Below are 14,929 nucleotides of genomic sequence, written 5' to 3'. Positions count from 1 at the left end.
AAGCCTTTATAAAGCTGAAATACCACCTATTTTGATGTGAATATCCTATCAAGCTCCTTGTTGCTGGACTCCATCTTATGTTGCATCGTCTCAACTGCATCCTTCAGATAGGAGTAAACCAAGTGATCGGCAGAAGACTGATCCCTCATGAGCTTTATGCCTTCGTCCCTTAATGAAGATTTTAGTTCTTGAAGTAGTTTTCCCCACACTTCTTGGTTCATCTTCTGCTGGTCAAGGACCTTCCTCTGCACATCAAAAACACAGTTGGTGGAGTTTACATCCGTTGCAAGTTTCATCAACCTGCGGGTGGAGAAGAGTTCCTTGATCGCTGTACTTGCGGGATCTGTAGACATTTTTGTAACTTCTTTTAGGTTGTTATCTTTTTGGCAAAAATCAACTGGGATTTTGATTTAGTAGGAAGATTGTAATTTAATAGGGTGGTTGGGTGAAGGATTTTGGTCAGTGAAATTAAACTTCAAACATAATTACCAGCCATGTCGTTGTAAGGGTATTTGTAGATATGATAATTATTAGTACTATTATTTTATAAAGCAACTTGTTGTTTGTTTAATATTTTTATAAAAACATTAGTATTCTGTAATTCATTTCATGCGTGCGTTATTATTCGGAACATGCATTATTATTCGAAATAAATTATAAAAAGAACTTGCGTATTACTTAGCATACTCAATTATTGAACAAGCGTAATTTTATCTATTAACCGTACTGCTCTAAGAAAATTCCAAAAGACATGTGACTTCTGAACCAATAATTGACATGCTCAACAATTATACATCTGAAAGATCAAGTTTTTAGAGTCCTTTTTCTGACTGGTGCAAGCATGTGTGTTTGTATTATGAAGCATTTTCTGTTTGTTTTATGAATCTGGGTAATTTAACCATGTGGCTTTTATGTTTATCTATGTGGTTTTCTTGTATCGAATTTGTGTTTGAATAAGGAAACATGCCCGTTGTGTTTACATTTTTCATGTTATCTGATAATATAGTATATGAGTAATCAGCAAAATAAAAAAAAATAAAAAAGAATAATTCAAATATGATTGTAACTAAGTAATTCTACGACATAGCATTTGTTTACACTTTGTCACAATTAAAGAACTCATCCAATCGATCCCTGATTTTGTTATCTAGATCGTTCAACACATCTACGGTGCTTGCGGTCTTCGCAAATTCCTTAGCTTTGTCAAAGACTTGTTTCCTTACAAGATTGTAGTCGGACAATACAATCTTACTAAGATACTGGTATCTCAAGAATCGAAGCTGTGAATCTTGAATGGTCTTTTTATCTTCGTTCACAAAACCCAGATTCCATGGTGATTTGCCTTTGCACGTCTCCATATGTCTCATAGTGAAGACACCACAATGAACTCCGTTTTGAAGAGTTCTCAAATCCATTTCTTTTCATATTATGCTTGTCGTTTTACAAGTTTTTTATCCATTCTTTTTGTCGTATCTTGTCTTTTAGGTATAGAACTAGAACTTTTCGCTATAATCAGATAACAAATTATATTAGTACATACTCATTATAATATATAGTCGTTTTGTATATAAAGTTGAATTTTCAAGAATTACCAGCATTTCGGGGCGCCCACGGTAGCGTTTGCTAAACGATTGTTTAATCCTAGAGTTATCAATTAACTCAATTTCGCCATTTTTCAAGTGAAAGCATATGCACCAGAAATGATCAGATAGTAGTACTGGAATGAAGATAAGATCCACTGTGTTAAGTTCTTGACCTCATATTTACCTAGTATATCTTCTAGGTTTGATGCAAATACTTTCAATCGTTCATTGTCATTGTAGTTAGGCCCATACATTACGTCAGGCTGCAAAAAATATGTATATTTGTTATTATTAAACTGTATGTGTTCATTAACATAAAACATGCGTGATTATCCTTCAATATGTGTGCATTAACATAAAACATGCGTCATTAACATATAACGTGCGTGATTAACATTTAATATGTGTGCATTAACATATAACATGCGTGATTAACATATATACCTACATAACATGCGTGATTAATAGGGAAAAGTACATACGTTATTAACTTACAATCATTGTACTTTGCAAGAACAGCCTGTATGGTGATGATTTTTTGTCCCTTTTTTTCTCTTCAAAGTTCAACACATCTACAAAAGCGTCCATTCCATTTGAAGCTACGAATTGCGATGGGTGAAAGCTTTCAAAAATGATTTTTAATGTTTCCACTCCGCTTTTAGGCTTGTACATCACTGAGCTGTTGTTTAAAACCAAAAAGGACCGTTTTCAACAAATGGTGAACATAAATAGGTCAATCTTTTAAGCGTTTTAAAGGAAATAAAACCTTGAACTTACCTAATATTTCCGATCGGAGCTAAGAGGTAACAGATGATCGTTTGGTCACGTTCCAGGAGTGGCTCATATAAGCTAGTTATCCTATTGCAGTAAGGGATCGGTATACGTCACCTAATTCTGCCATTCGTTTTTCGTTCTTATCCCTCCACTTTTTTATATGCGTTCTCACTAGTTCATACAATCTCTTTTCATCCATTTTTTCGTTAGTAGTCACATGAGTTTTTTGTTTACTGTCAGTTGACGTTTGTAGGATGGGAGCCAATCTTAAAAGCATCTCCACCGACTGCATTTCTGCATCCGTCACTACATCTGTTTCTTCAGCGGATGTGGTGGGAGGCATTTCTTTACCATAGACGTCAGGGTTTATCTTTTCTAGTTCATTCAACATCGACTCAGTTACTGTATTAAGTCTTTGTGATTTTTGCTGACTGGACTCTGCTAAATTTACATCTTGTTCCATTTCGTGTACCACATCTGTTGCTGCTTGTATCACTGTTTGTATGATCAAGTAGGTTATTTTTTGGTATACACAAGTAAGAAGACGGTTACTCTTATAGTAATGATCGGATTTGTTACCTTCTCTCGTCTGGTTGTATACACCTGGTTCTATGGTTTGTAATGCAGCCAGGCATGAGTCTGAAATACCCCCATTGTCATCTATCACATTATCAACATCATCACAACCTATAAAATCACAAACGTTTTCTCATCATTTAACTTAAATTGCCGTTAATCTTAACAAATTACACAAATTCTTGTCTAGCTTTTGTTTTTCCTGTGTTTTCTTTTTGTACGGTTGCATCTTTATCCCCTCTTAACTCTTGAATTTTATCACCACCCTCTCCAACTTTGTTTACAAGAGCTTCATCACCTCCAGAGGTTACTTGATCAGTCGTTGAGACGGTATTCTTAACTGCATCATCCTATCTTTTACACATTCTCATTATATTTGGATTCCAGTAACACTTTTCCTTTGCGTCGGTAACGATATTGTTCATTTCCGTAACGAGAGCAATGTATTTATTTATGTTATTGTCCATGTTTTTCAACAACACCTGTAGGATTTGAATTTCATTACACTACCATGCGTTATTATGTCCTAATCTAGCGTGATTTTTTTACCCAAGGAAAGTGCATTCGTAACATGTGTTATTAATTCCCAAACTAGCGTGAATTTATTCTTAAACATGCGTTATTTTTTTAGAATATACATAAATATTTTTATAAAATATGGGGTTTTTTAAACGTGCGTTATAATGCATAAACCATGCTTTATTTTTGTAACACTTGTTACTACATAAAATATTCGTTATTATGTTAAATTGTGTGTACTATTACATGCCATGTGTTATTATTTTTTGAATTCAAAAGAGTGTACCTTCTTATTTTTGTTGGAGGTTTCCCGTGTACCATCATCATAGCTTACCCCGGTTAGTTGAAGCGGAGTGCTGCAGTAGTCAATTAGTTTTTGCGTTTGTGACCCGATGCCCATAGCTAGGTTCAACTCTGAAATATCATCACTAGGAGTCCAGTTCTCAAACCAATCAGTAGTCGATAGTATGTAACATTTGTCCATTAAATCTTTCTCAGCCTCGTTTCTTCTTCTGTAGACCTTTGTGGTATCCACAGGTGGTATGGTGAATTCATCTGTCGTACGCTGATCTGTCATTTCTAATGCGATGATGTTTTCTTGTACTGCAGCAGCCTCGTGTAATGGGATGTTGTCATTGAATAGGTCTGTCAATAACATCGAAGTCTGTTGTCGGAGCCTGTTCGTTTTAATGATCATCGGTAATGATGTTGTCCGAGGCTATCGCATGCTATTAATCCTGCCGATTTAGGTTTTCATCATCCACATGCTGATGGTTTTCATTGCCATGCGTTTCTTCATCCTTGTCAAATTCATCATAATCTTCAACATCTGACAGCGGCCCATTGTTGTATATGTACTCTTCCATGTCGTCAATCATACGAGATGTTACATACTTTATGATAGGCAGTTCCACAACTTCATTGAAAATTTGGTGCCTTTTGTTGTATTCATGGGTGTACAGAAGCTGCATATAAATGTGTAAAAAAATCAAATGATATTAACAATAATGTTTTAGTTAACATTTTAAAGATGTTCATAAAACATACCATCAGAAATGCGGCCCGTTGTATTGTGAGTCCATTTTTTTTCCAACCTTGCCTAGTTCGTTTAAGTGATTCTAAAACAAACGAGCACCAATCCAGCTTCGAAATGTCTTCCTCTTTGTCAATGGCAAGCAGAAAACTTTGTTTAACTGTTGTTGACTTTGTAATCTCTACAAATAACGTGTTCTAGTAGGCTAAAAAATTTAACGTGAATAACCTGCCGCCATTTGTTTGTTTTCTCATAGCTTTTGCAACCAATGAATGAGTAATTCTATTGATGTCGGTCCACTGGTTTTTGAACTCATCAATAGTTGTTTCGACCCCATCAGTAGCAGTATTTTTTTCAAGTACCGGATTTGGTCATTTTGGAATACCAAACAAATCATATAGTGAATCTCTTGTGATTCATATCTTATGATTTTCGATGTTTAGTGTGTTTTATTGCTCATCATAGTTTCGTAGGAGCCAAAAGCCTAGATGTGTGCTTATATAACTAACCTTTATATCAAGAACAGGACCAAATCCCATGCTTTTAACATCCGCTATCTTTGCTTCTGTAAACTATCTTATTGTATCCAAGAAAACAGAAGGACTACACCTAAGACTTAATGTCTCATGATGATATGCATAGTACGGTCTTGGTTCCGTCCTAATTGGTTCCGCTACTTTAATCGTCTTTTTACTCTTTGTAGGATCCATCTGCATATCTTGTTTCGACGGTTTGATCTTCTTTATGGGCTCATCAAAATCATCACCTTCTTCATCAGTTATAGTATTTTCCCTCTTTTTTGTGTTTTTGGCCTTTTTTCAAATCTTGAATTGGTGCTTCAAAATCATCATCATCTTCAACGTTTACTTTCTTTGGCCTTTTATTTAACTTTAACTTTCGAGCTTTGTTTGTTATCATCGGCTGAATGGGGGGTTCAAAATCATCATCATCATCATCAGCAGCACCCCCTACATACATATTTCAAATCAAAAAAAAAAATCACGCGCGTTACTTTTTCAAATCACAACAAGCATGATTATTTTCATAGCTTGTGTTACCAAAATTCTTATAAAAAACATTTGACCGAGGCAGGTATAAGCAAAAATCATTCAACTCCACCAATTTACATACCAGGCAAGTCAACAAACGTGATTATTTTCATAGCTTGTTCACCATTAAACGAATGATCAGAAATCAAACCTAGTCAGACGTTATCATACATTACCACTAATCATTACATTACGTACGTGACTATATAGACCGTCCGATCTGTGTGATTAAATTGATGATGATTAACGGTGGCAAAAACGTAATTATCATACCAAAAGGTTAAAATCGTAACTTGAACCTGTCAAAATACCCGGCTACATCATCTTCTCAAATCAAAATACAAAATTAGAACCTAAGAATCTCGTTGAAGTATAAATGTCGGCTCGACGAAAAAAATTGATAAAAACGTGTATCGATTTGAAGTGAAACAGCAATGATGATTACAGCATTAAAGAGGTAAACCATTCGTTTTAATCATCTGTTCATCCCTTTTTTTATCATTGGTTTTACGATTACAAAACATGCGGATACTGAACATTCGTTTAATGGTGAACAAAATGGTAGCTAAAAGAGAGAGGAGGAGCAAAAAAAGCAACGATCCGATGCACTCTACGAACATCAATCCAGGTTTTCACAAAAAAAATCCCCAACTTTAGGGTTTGATTTATGATCATTCGGTTTGGGACTTTATAACTTGCGGTTTGTGAAATTGATTTTGGTAACATGCTTATTGATATCATGATTTTCCACAACAAGCGTTTGGTCAGATTGATTGTTAGTAACTTGCGTTATTTGATATTGGGGCTTTTGATCATAATCGTGTTCACCCCCTGTTTGTAAACTTGCGGTTTTAGAAACTGACTCTCATAATGATGTATGCGTTATTTCATATTGGGGCTTTTCATCATCATCATGTTCATCATCTTCATCCGTTTTTAAACATGATATTGCTGACTTGCCTGGTATGTAAATTGGTGGAGTTAAATGATTTTTGCTTATACCTGCCTCGGTCAAATGTTTTTTATAAGAATTTTGGTAACACAAGCTATGAAAATAATCACGCTTGTTGTGATTTGAAAAAGTAACGTGTGTGATTTTTTTTTATTTGAAATATGTATGTAAGGGGTGCTGATATGATGATGATGAATTTGAAACCCCCCCCCCCTCATTCAACCGATGATAACAAACAAAGCTCGAAAGTTAAAGTTAAATAAAAGGCCAAAGAAAGTAAATGTTGAAGATGATGATGATTTTGAAGCACCAATTCAAGATTTGAAAGAAAGGCTGAAAACACAAAAAAGAGGGCAAATACTTTAACCGATGAAGATGGTGATGATTTTGAGGAGCCCATAAAGAAGATCAAACCGTCGAAACAAGTCATGCAGATGGATCCTGCAAAGAGTAAAAAGACGATTAAAGTAGCGGAACCAAGACCGTACTATGCATATCATCATGAGGCATTAAGTCTTAGGTGTAGTCCTGCTTTCTTGGATACAATAAGACAGTTTACAGAAGCACAGATAGCGGATGTCTAAAGCATGGGATTTGGTCATGTTTTTGATATAAAGGTTAGTTTTAGAAGCACACATCTAGGTTTTTAGCTCCTACGAAACTATGACGAGCAATACAACACACTAAACATCGGAAATCATAAGATATGAATCACGAGAGATTCAGTATATGATGTGTTTGGTATTCCAAAAGGACCAAATCCGGTACTTGAAAAAAATAAGCCTCGGAAAGGTGCGATAGTTGAAAAAAAAAATACTGCTACTGATGGGGTCGAGACAACTATTGATGAGTTCAAAAACCAGTGGCCCGACAACAACATAATTATTCATTCATTGGTTGCAAAAGCAATGAGAAAACAAACAAATGCTGGCAGGCTATTCAAGTTAAATTTTTTAGTCTACTGGAACACGTTATTTGTAGAGATTACAAAGTCAACAACAGTTAAACAAAGTTTTCTGCTTGCCATTGACAAAGAGGAAGACATTTCGAAGCTGGATTGGTGCTCGTTTGTTTTAGAATTACTTAAACAAACTAGGCAAGGTTGGAAAAAACTGGACTCACAATACAATGGGTCTGTTGCATTTCTAACGGTATGTTTTATGAACATCTTTAAAATGTTAACTAAAATATCATTGTTAATATCATTTGGTTTTTTTACACATTTATATGTAGCTTCTGTACACCCATACCCATGAATACAACAAAAGGCACCAAATTTTCAATGAAGTTGTGGAAATGCATATCATAAAGTATATAACATCTCGTATGATTGACGACATGGAAAAATATATATACAACAATGGGCCGCTGTCAGATGTTGAAGATATGATGAATTTGACAAGGATGAAGAAACGCATGGCAATGAAAACCATCAGCATGTGGATGATGAAAACCTAAATCGGTGAGATCAACAGCATGCGACAGCCTCGGACAACATCATTACTGATGATCATTAAAATGAACAGGCTCCGACAACGCCATTAGAAGACATAAATCAGCATGAACAGCAGACTTCGACGTTATTGACAGACCTATTTAATGACAACATCCCATTACACAAGGCTGTTGTAGTACAAGAAAACATCACCGCATTAGAAATGACATATCAGCCTACGACAGATGAATTCACAATACCACCTGTGGATGCCACAAAGGTCTACAGAAGAAGAAACGACGCTGAGAAAGATTCAATCGACGAATGTTACATACCATCAACTACTGATTGGTTTGAGGACTTTAATCCTAGTGATGGTATTTCAGAGTTGAACCTAGTTATGGGCGTCGGGTCACAAACGCAAAAACTAATTGACTACTGCAGCACTTCGCTTCAACTAACCGGGATAAACTGCCGAATCAAAAACTAATGGAATCCTTGTGATGATATATACACACACACTTTTAATGATGGATATTTCAATATTCTTTAGAGTAAACTGCCACTTTGGTCCTTGAGGTTTGGTCACTTTTGCCATTTTAGTACGAATTTGAAACCTTTTGCATTTGGGTCCCTGTGGTTTCACTTTTATTGCCATTTTGGTCTAAAAAAACAAATCAGCTCATATTTCTCAAATTAATTCCTACTATTTTGTTCTTTTCCTCAGGGGCAAAATTTTCATTTTTTATTTTTTTATTTTATTTAAAGAAAATAAATACCTCCACTTCTTCTTCTTCTTCTACCTCTTTCTCTCTAGATCTCTTCTGCATAACAAAATGGCATAATCGAGTTTCTAGAACTGAACCATACTCCCCACCCTGTATACACCCCTCCACTTCTTCTCCACCTCTACCACTCTCCCCTCTCTCTGTACATTTACATATAGAGATAGAATCACAATCTCAATCTCAATCCCACACACAGTAACAATATGCAATCTGAGTTGACGTACCGGCCCCCGGAGTCCCAACCGACGTCGGAATCTTACTCTCCGAAGCCAAACAAACCGTCAATCGCGTTGTTCATTACATGTTCCGTGAACAGCGTCTTGTATTTTTACTCATCGGCATTGCCATCGCCACCACCGCTGTCACTGAATCGGTCCAACTGATGAACCCGAGGCGACACGTTAGGGCTGAAACGGTAGGTGCGCGGTTCTTGCTAACAAGCACCAGCGAGGTGTACGGAGATCCTCTGCAGCACCCTCAGGTGGAAACCTACTGGGGCAACGTGAATCCAATCGGTGAGTTGTTTATTTTGATTCCGGTGACTTTATTCCGGTCGATCTGAAATGGATGATGGTTGTGGTTGAAGTATAGGGGAGAAAAGGTCGATGATACGAAGGTGGTTCCGGTGGTCGGAGATGGTGTTTGGCCGGCAGGAATTGAAGGTTGATTGCAGGAGTTTAGAGATTTGTGATTTGAAGCAGATCGGCCGGCTGGATTAGGGTATTAGGGTTTGTTGCATTTGGGGAAGATGAAGTTACTCTGCTTTTAGTGAGAGAGAGAGAGAGAGAGAGAGAGAGAGAGAGTGCGGAGTTTGTTTTTATTTAAACATTTTTTTTATTTATAAAATGACCATTTTGCCCCTAAGTAAAAGGACAAAAAAGTAGAAATTAATTTGAGAAATATGAGCTGATTTGATTTTTGGACCAAAATGGCAATAAAAAGAAAACCACAGGGAGGGACCAGATGCAAAAGGTTTCAAATTTGGACTGAAATGACAAAAGTGACCAAACCTCAGGGACCAAAATGACAGTTTACTCTATTCTTTATTTTGTAATTAAAATATATATGAGGTTGTGATCGTCAAATTAAGGTAGTTCATGGGTTTCATAAGGATTGGTCCTATAGAATTCGACTTTGCCTCTTACACTAACATATGTCTAAGTTACTAGCGTTGAGATATCCCTTATACACTTTTATTTAAAAACAGCCCTTCGATCCCTGTCTCTTCAACTGCCGATGTCGTTGTTGAGCTTCTTCGCTCGACTTGCATCTTAACTCAACTCTTCCTCTTTGACAGGCTCCATCTCATGGTCAATGTGTTAACTCCATGTTCCATTCTTTCGGGGTGTTCTTGTGCACTTGCCTTGAAAGTGGGAAGTGAGGAGACCATTTGGTGCAGATTTCCAGCTGCAGGGGAAGTGAACCCATTTACAACTTCAATACAAAATCATAATCTTCAACAATTTCAATTTTTTTTTTATTCTATACCATATTCATTCTTCATCTTCAATATATTACCAACCCAAATTAGGCAACACCCACCAAGTATTTTTCTAGTCAATGCATAGCCGGTTGCGAACACAAGCGTCTCCAGTGGCCCACACATTACGTAAGAACAACTTGCTTTCTTGATCGTCTAGAACCGACAAAGCACCAGATGGTGCTTTCTTTAGGTCTCATTCCTATTTGTCCATCAAAATGATTACAAAGAGTTAATGATAAAATTGTGTAGAACCATCCGTCTCAGAAGGCTGATAAGAACCATCCGTATAATTAACTCTACTAAGCCCGAATCGACAGTGACGGAGATGTCTTATGGGGATTGCGACTAACACAGTAACACTATTGTATTAACGTTTTCGTCAGGTATATACACATATATGGTCAGTACACATACATAAAGCACATGTTACGTCTAACAAGTATAAACTATGTCATAAATATGTTACTTTACTTATAAAAAATAGCTATTTCAAGCATCAAATGTAAGCTTGTACACATAAAAGCCATGTGATACACGGGCTTGGTTTTAAAAGGGTGTGGTGTTCCGTGGTGCTTAGGAACCTATTCCTATGAGTCAACATAAAACCACGATATTTACGGTTTAACTCTTAAACTTCATTAAATCAAATATGGGACAAGTTTTCATTGGGTGAATATGATTTCTACAATCTTCATCAACAAACATCAAACAAAACTAGAAACAGTAACATAACCTGTGCTCCTAATGGTTTAAATGCTTATAACTATATATACGTTGTAACTAATATTACACATACAGTATGTATATACATACAGTTGTAACACATACATGCATATAAAATACATAAGACAATTATTTATTTGTAACAAACAATAAACGTCATTACAAGTAAATCTTCTAACATGAATTTACAATCCCATCTTTAGGTTACTAGGAATGATAGTAGTTTACTCAACATATACTTATAGATTAATTGTAGATGATATTTTCTACCTTCTTAAACACCCAAAAACAAGATAATTTCTAGGTGATTATTACCTAATCGTGTAAGGGGCTGTTTGTTTACCTCTTAATGAGACTCTTAATGGTTCAGATCCCTTACTGGTTCAGCACTTAATGGTTCAGACTGTTTGTTTCACGAGCAGATGTCTGAATGGTTCAGACATTTATCTCTGAATGGTTAAGATTTATACAAAGTCTGAATGGTTAAGACCTCTAATCTGAATTGGTCAGACATTTGCCTCTGAACAGTTAAGCATTATAGAAGCTCTTAATGGTTCAGACCTCTTACTGGTTCAGCACTTAACGATTCAGATGTTGCCAAACAGCCCCTTAAGTATCTAAACTATAACAAAGTATTGCAATTAACATGCATTTATTTGATTGATTGTTTAGTTTCACTCTTATACTTTAAGTGCTATTCATGCTGTGATTACTATAGATATAATCATAAATTGAATTGCATTGATGACATTTCAAAGTTATTCTATCTCAGGTCATATAACATGAAGTATAAGATTAACAATAAACAATCAATCAACGCAAACTAGTAACAAATCAGCACGATAATTACCAATTCAGTGATAATCATCTACAAATTAGGGCAAAATCATGAGCATCTAACCTGTTCTACAAATAGGGGATTAGGGTTTTAAGATGGATCTTGATGGAGAGAGATGCAGGTGGCGAGAGAGATCTGGGCTTGTTGGCACTGAGACCGCTTAACGGCGGTTGCTTGATTGGCACAAAGGGTCTTAACGGCCGCTGATTCCTCAGGGCAAATGAAGGCGATCATGCATTCGGCCAGAGAACGGTTCAGGTGGCGGCACGCGGCTTCACGAGACGGACCGGCAGGGACTCGCCGGTGGCACTGCAACAATGACTGGTAAATCCGATCGCATTCCGCCGGCACCTCGCCTGACATCTTACGAAACCTACTTGTTTTTTTCTTACTTTGCAATCATATTGGTTTGTTTTTAAAGATTTTCTTTTTTTACAAAGGGTGGAAACGAGCTATGTCAACCAAGCCTAGGTTGTGTATCACTAAAGCTCAGCTCATTATGTTTTTATAAAAATCGAGCTTGATTAGAGCCTGCTATTCTGAGGTCGAATTAGGCTTGTGAGTAAGGCTTAAAGATCGAGCTCGGCTCGGCATGGCTTGTGGTAATTTGAAAGCAATCTCAAATGAGCTAAAAAAACTCGGCTCGAGCTCGCTTTGATATAGTTTAAACAAGCCAAAACACGGCTCGAGCTTGATTCGTGAATCTTTTTAAGGTATGAGGAAAAAAAATGATATTTGGCTACTTGCGTATTTTTTTAATTGTTTTTCAATATAATGCTTACATTTATGGGTAAAACAAAGCAAACATCAAGCATTAGTTTTAGGTGCGACGGACTTAACTACACATACAATTTGTATCACTTCTTAGACTAGACCTAATGGCGACCACAACGATACTAATTGCCTTTCATGGTTGGAAAATCGATGTTTAAGACGGCGTGACAGGACAATGTGTGGATGACGAAAAGAGTATAACCCATAACACGCCCGTATACGTATTAGAAAACGTGATCCGGTTTCTTATTTCTCTTGCAGACGTGGAAGGTTGCGAAGTACACCATTTAGATGTGAAAACAGCGTTTCTAAATGGTGATTTGGAGGAAGATGTTTATGTACTTCAACTGGATTCCGGAAGGATTCGTTAAACCGAAAGAAAGTCATAAAGTTTACAAGCTTTTACAAGTGTTGTACAGGTTAAGACAAGCACTGAGGGCATGGAATATATAGCTAGATTCAATGTTGAAATTGTTAAAATTCCAACGGTGTACTAAAGAACAAGTCGTGTATTGAAAGATTTTGGGTAACTCTTTACTAATCTTAGCTGTGTATGTTGATGACTTATTTATTATAGGTTCAAGTTTGTCTATTACTAATGAGTTCAAGAAAGAAATGGTGAAAAGGTTCGATATGTCTGATCTTGGAAACTTAACTTATTATTTGGGTATTGAACTTTCACAAGGCGCCAATGGAATTAAAACAAACATGAAGCTTAACACTGGAAGATTTTAACAAAAGCGAGGATGCACGAGTGTAATTCGGTTCTTGATCCAATGGATCCAAATTTAAAGTTATCGAAAGCCGAAAACGAAGTGGAGGTTGAAGCAACCAATTATAGGAAAATAGTTGGGTGTTTGCGTCATTTACTATAGATGTGTTCGGATCTCGCTTATTCAGTTAGCAATGTTAGTTGGTACATGCAAAATCCAAGACAGAGTCATGCGGTAGCTATTAAACAAATACTTCGGTATTTGAAAGGAACTGCGAGCTATGGGATTACTTATCTGAGAAAAGCAGAAAGTATGTTATGTGGCTACAGTGATAGTATTTACCATATTGATGATAATGATGGTTGGAGTATGACGGGACACGTGTTTGATTATGGTTCTGCACCAATTACTTGGTGTTCGCAGAAACAACGTGCAATGGTGTTGTCATCATGTGAAGCTGAATACATGGTAGCTAGTTCAGCAACTTTTCAGGCTCCTTGGTTGCGAGAATTGATAAGTGAATTTACTGGAAGAAAATCGAAGCAAGTGATGTTAATAATGGATAATACTTCAATGTTTACCATAGTTAAAAAACCCAATGTTCCATAAGTGAAGCAAGCATATAAAGTCCCGATTTCACATTATTTGGGAGTGTGTTGAAAACAACGAGTAGCTATTGAGCATGTATATGGCAGTGAGCAAAGAACATATATTTTGACAAAGGCAGATGCGAAAATCAAGTTCAAGGAGCAACTTCATGAAATTGACCAGCACCTTTAGGTATGTAACACCCTGTGTTTTCGAATGCCAAAGTCAAACTCAAAGTCCAAGTCAACTTTGACTTCTTTGACTGTTAATGTTTCTCTTTACTTTTTGTATTATGTGGAGTAAGTGATGTCTAAGTAAAATGATCGAATGTTTAATCAATGCGACCGAATTACGACTGTGAATAGTAGGAAATAACAATGCGATAAAGTTAATCAATCAATAATCAAGTTAATCGACTCATTAATCGAACTCGAGACTCGAACTATGCGAAACTGGTGTGGTAATACTTACGTGTGCGTGGGCCTTATGTGTTACTTGTGCGTGTTTACTTTATGTGTTGTGTGGTATTCAATCGAATCAATCGAAACTCGAAAAGCAATCAAACTCAATCGAAACCGACATCGAAACGTGACTTATAGATGATTGTATGTTAGACATAGTAGTTGGGACTGAAAGTAATTTGGCTAGAAACTCTATCGTATTCGTATCATCGTCCATCGAAATCGAAATATCGAAAACCGTCGCGAAACACTCGAAAAGGGTTGCTGATCGAACAGGAAGCATCCTGATCGAACAGGCCAGCCAATCGAACAGGCTGTTCGATCGAGCAGGCCATTCGATCGGAGATCCTGGCCGATCGGTTGACACTTTCTCTTTGGGAGGCCTATAAATAGCCCTGTCATTGTCACTCTTTCTACTTTTGGAAAGCTCTGACCGAACCAGCCCTTGTTCTTCACCTTTTCTCAGATTTCTCTCAACTCCGGTAAGTTTTCACTCTAATTGTTGTACGTTTTTTTTATCATTACACGATTCTACACCTTTCTATCTTTCAAAACTTGATTTCTAACCGTGAAATCACCAAGATCTAAGTGTTCTTGGGTGATGTCATCATGGTGTTCTCGAAGAACATCATACTTTGGC

The 14,929-nt window shown here is 36.7% G+C and overlaps 1 protein-coding gene across 9 annotated transcripts; it reads right to left on the bottom strand.

Annotated features, from left to right (window-relative positions):
- Nucleotides 1-1,028: 1,028 nt before the first annotated feature.
- On the bottom strand, nucleotides 1,029-12,189 carry LOC110936637. 9 transcript variants are annotated; one of them, XR_002590171.2, is made up of 9 exons: nucleotides 11,817-12,188; nucleotides 6,848-6,927; nucleotides 4,500-5,453; nucleotides 3,739-4,417; nucleotides 2,937-3,415; nucleotides 2,361-2,852; nucleotides 2,079-2,262; nucleotides 1,593-1,846; nucleotides 1,029-1,506 (listed from the first exon to the last, which is right to left on the bottom strand). XR_002590171.2 is itself a non-coding variant. In XM_022179043.2 (2 exons), exon 1 carries the CDS (start codon nucleotides 12,114-12,116, stop codon nucleotides 11,844-11,846), a length of 273 nt encoding a protein of 90 aa, XP_022034735.1. In that variant the 5' UTR covers nucleotides 12,117-12,188; the 3' UTR covers nucleotides 6,760-6,927; nucleotides 11,817-11,843. The 9 variants fall into 9 exon arrangements, 2 of the variants coding, with proteins under 2 accessions (XP_022034735.1, XP_022034736.1); XR_002590173.2 differs by lacking the exon at nucleotides 6,848-6,927 and having other exon boundaries at nucleotides 11,817-12,189; XR_002590177.2 differs by lacking the exon at nucleotides 11,817-12,188 and having other exon boundaries at nucleotides 2,066-2,262; nucleotides 6,848-6,930.
- Nucleotides 12,190-14,929: the final 2,740 nt, after the last annotated feature.

This window comes from Helianthus annuus, chromosome 7 (assembly GCF_002127325.2).
Source record: "Helianthus annuus cultivar XRQ/B chromosome 7, HanXRQr2.0-SUNRISE, whole genome shotgun sequence".
NCBI lineage: Eukaryota > Viridiplantae > Streptophyta > Magnoliopsida > Asterales > Asteraceae > Helianthus > Helianthus annuus.
Note: the sequence above shows the minus strand (reverse complement) of the source record. Positions and strands in the feature narration are given on the sequence as shown.

Excerpts from the sequence above, each read along its gene's own strand:
- LOC110936637 (XM_022179044.2), bottom strand. The coding sequence starts at position 12,116 with ATGTCAGGCGAGGTGCCGGCGGAATGCGATCGGATTTACCAGTCATTG.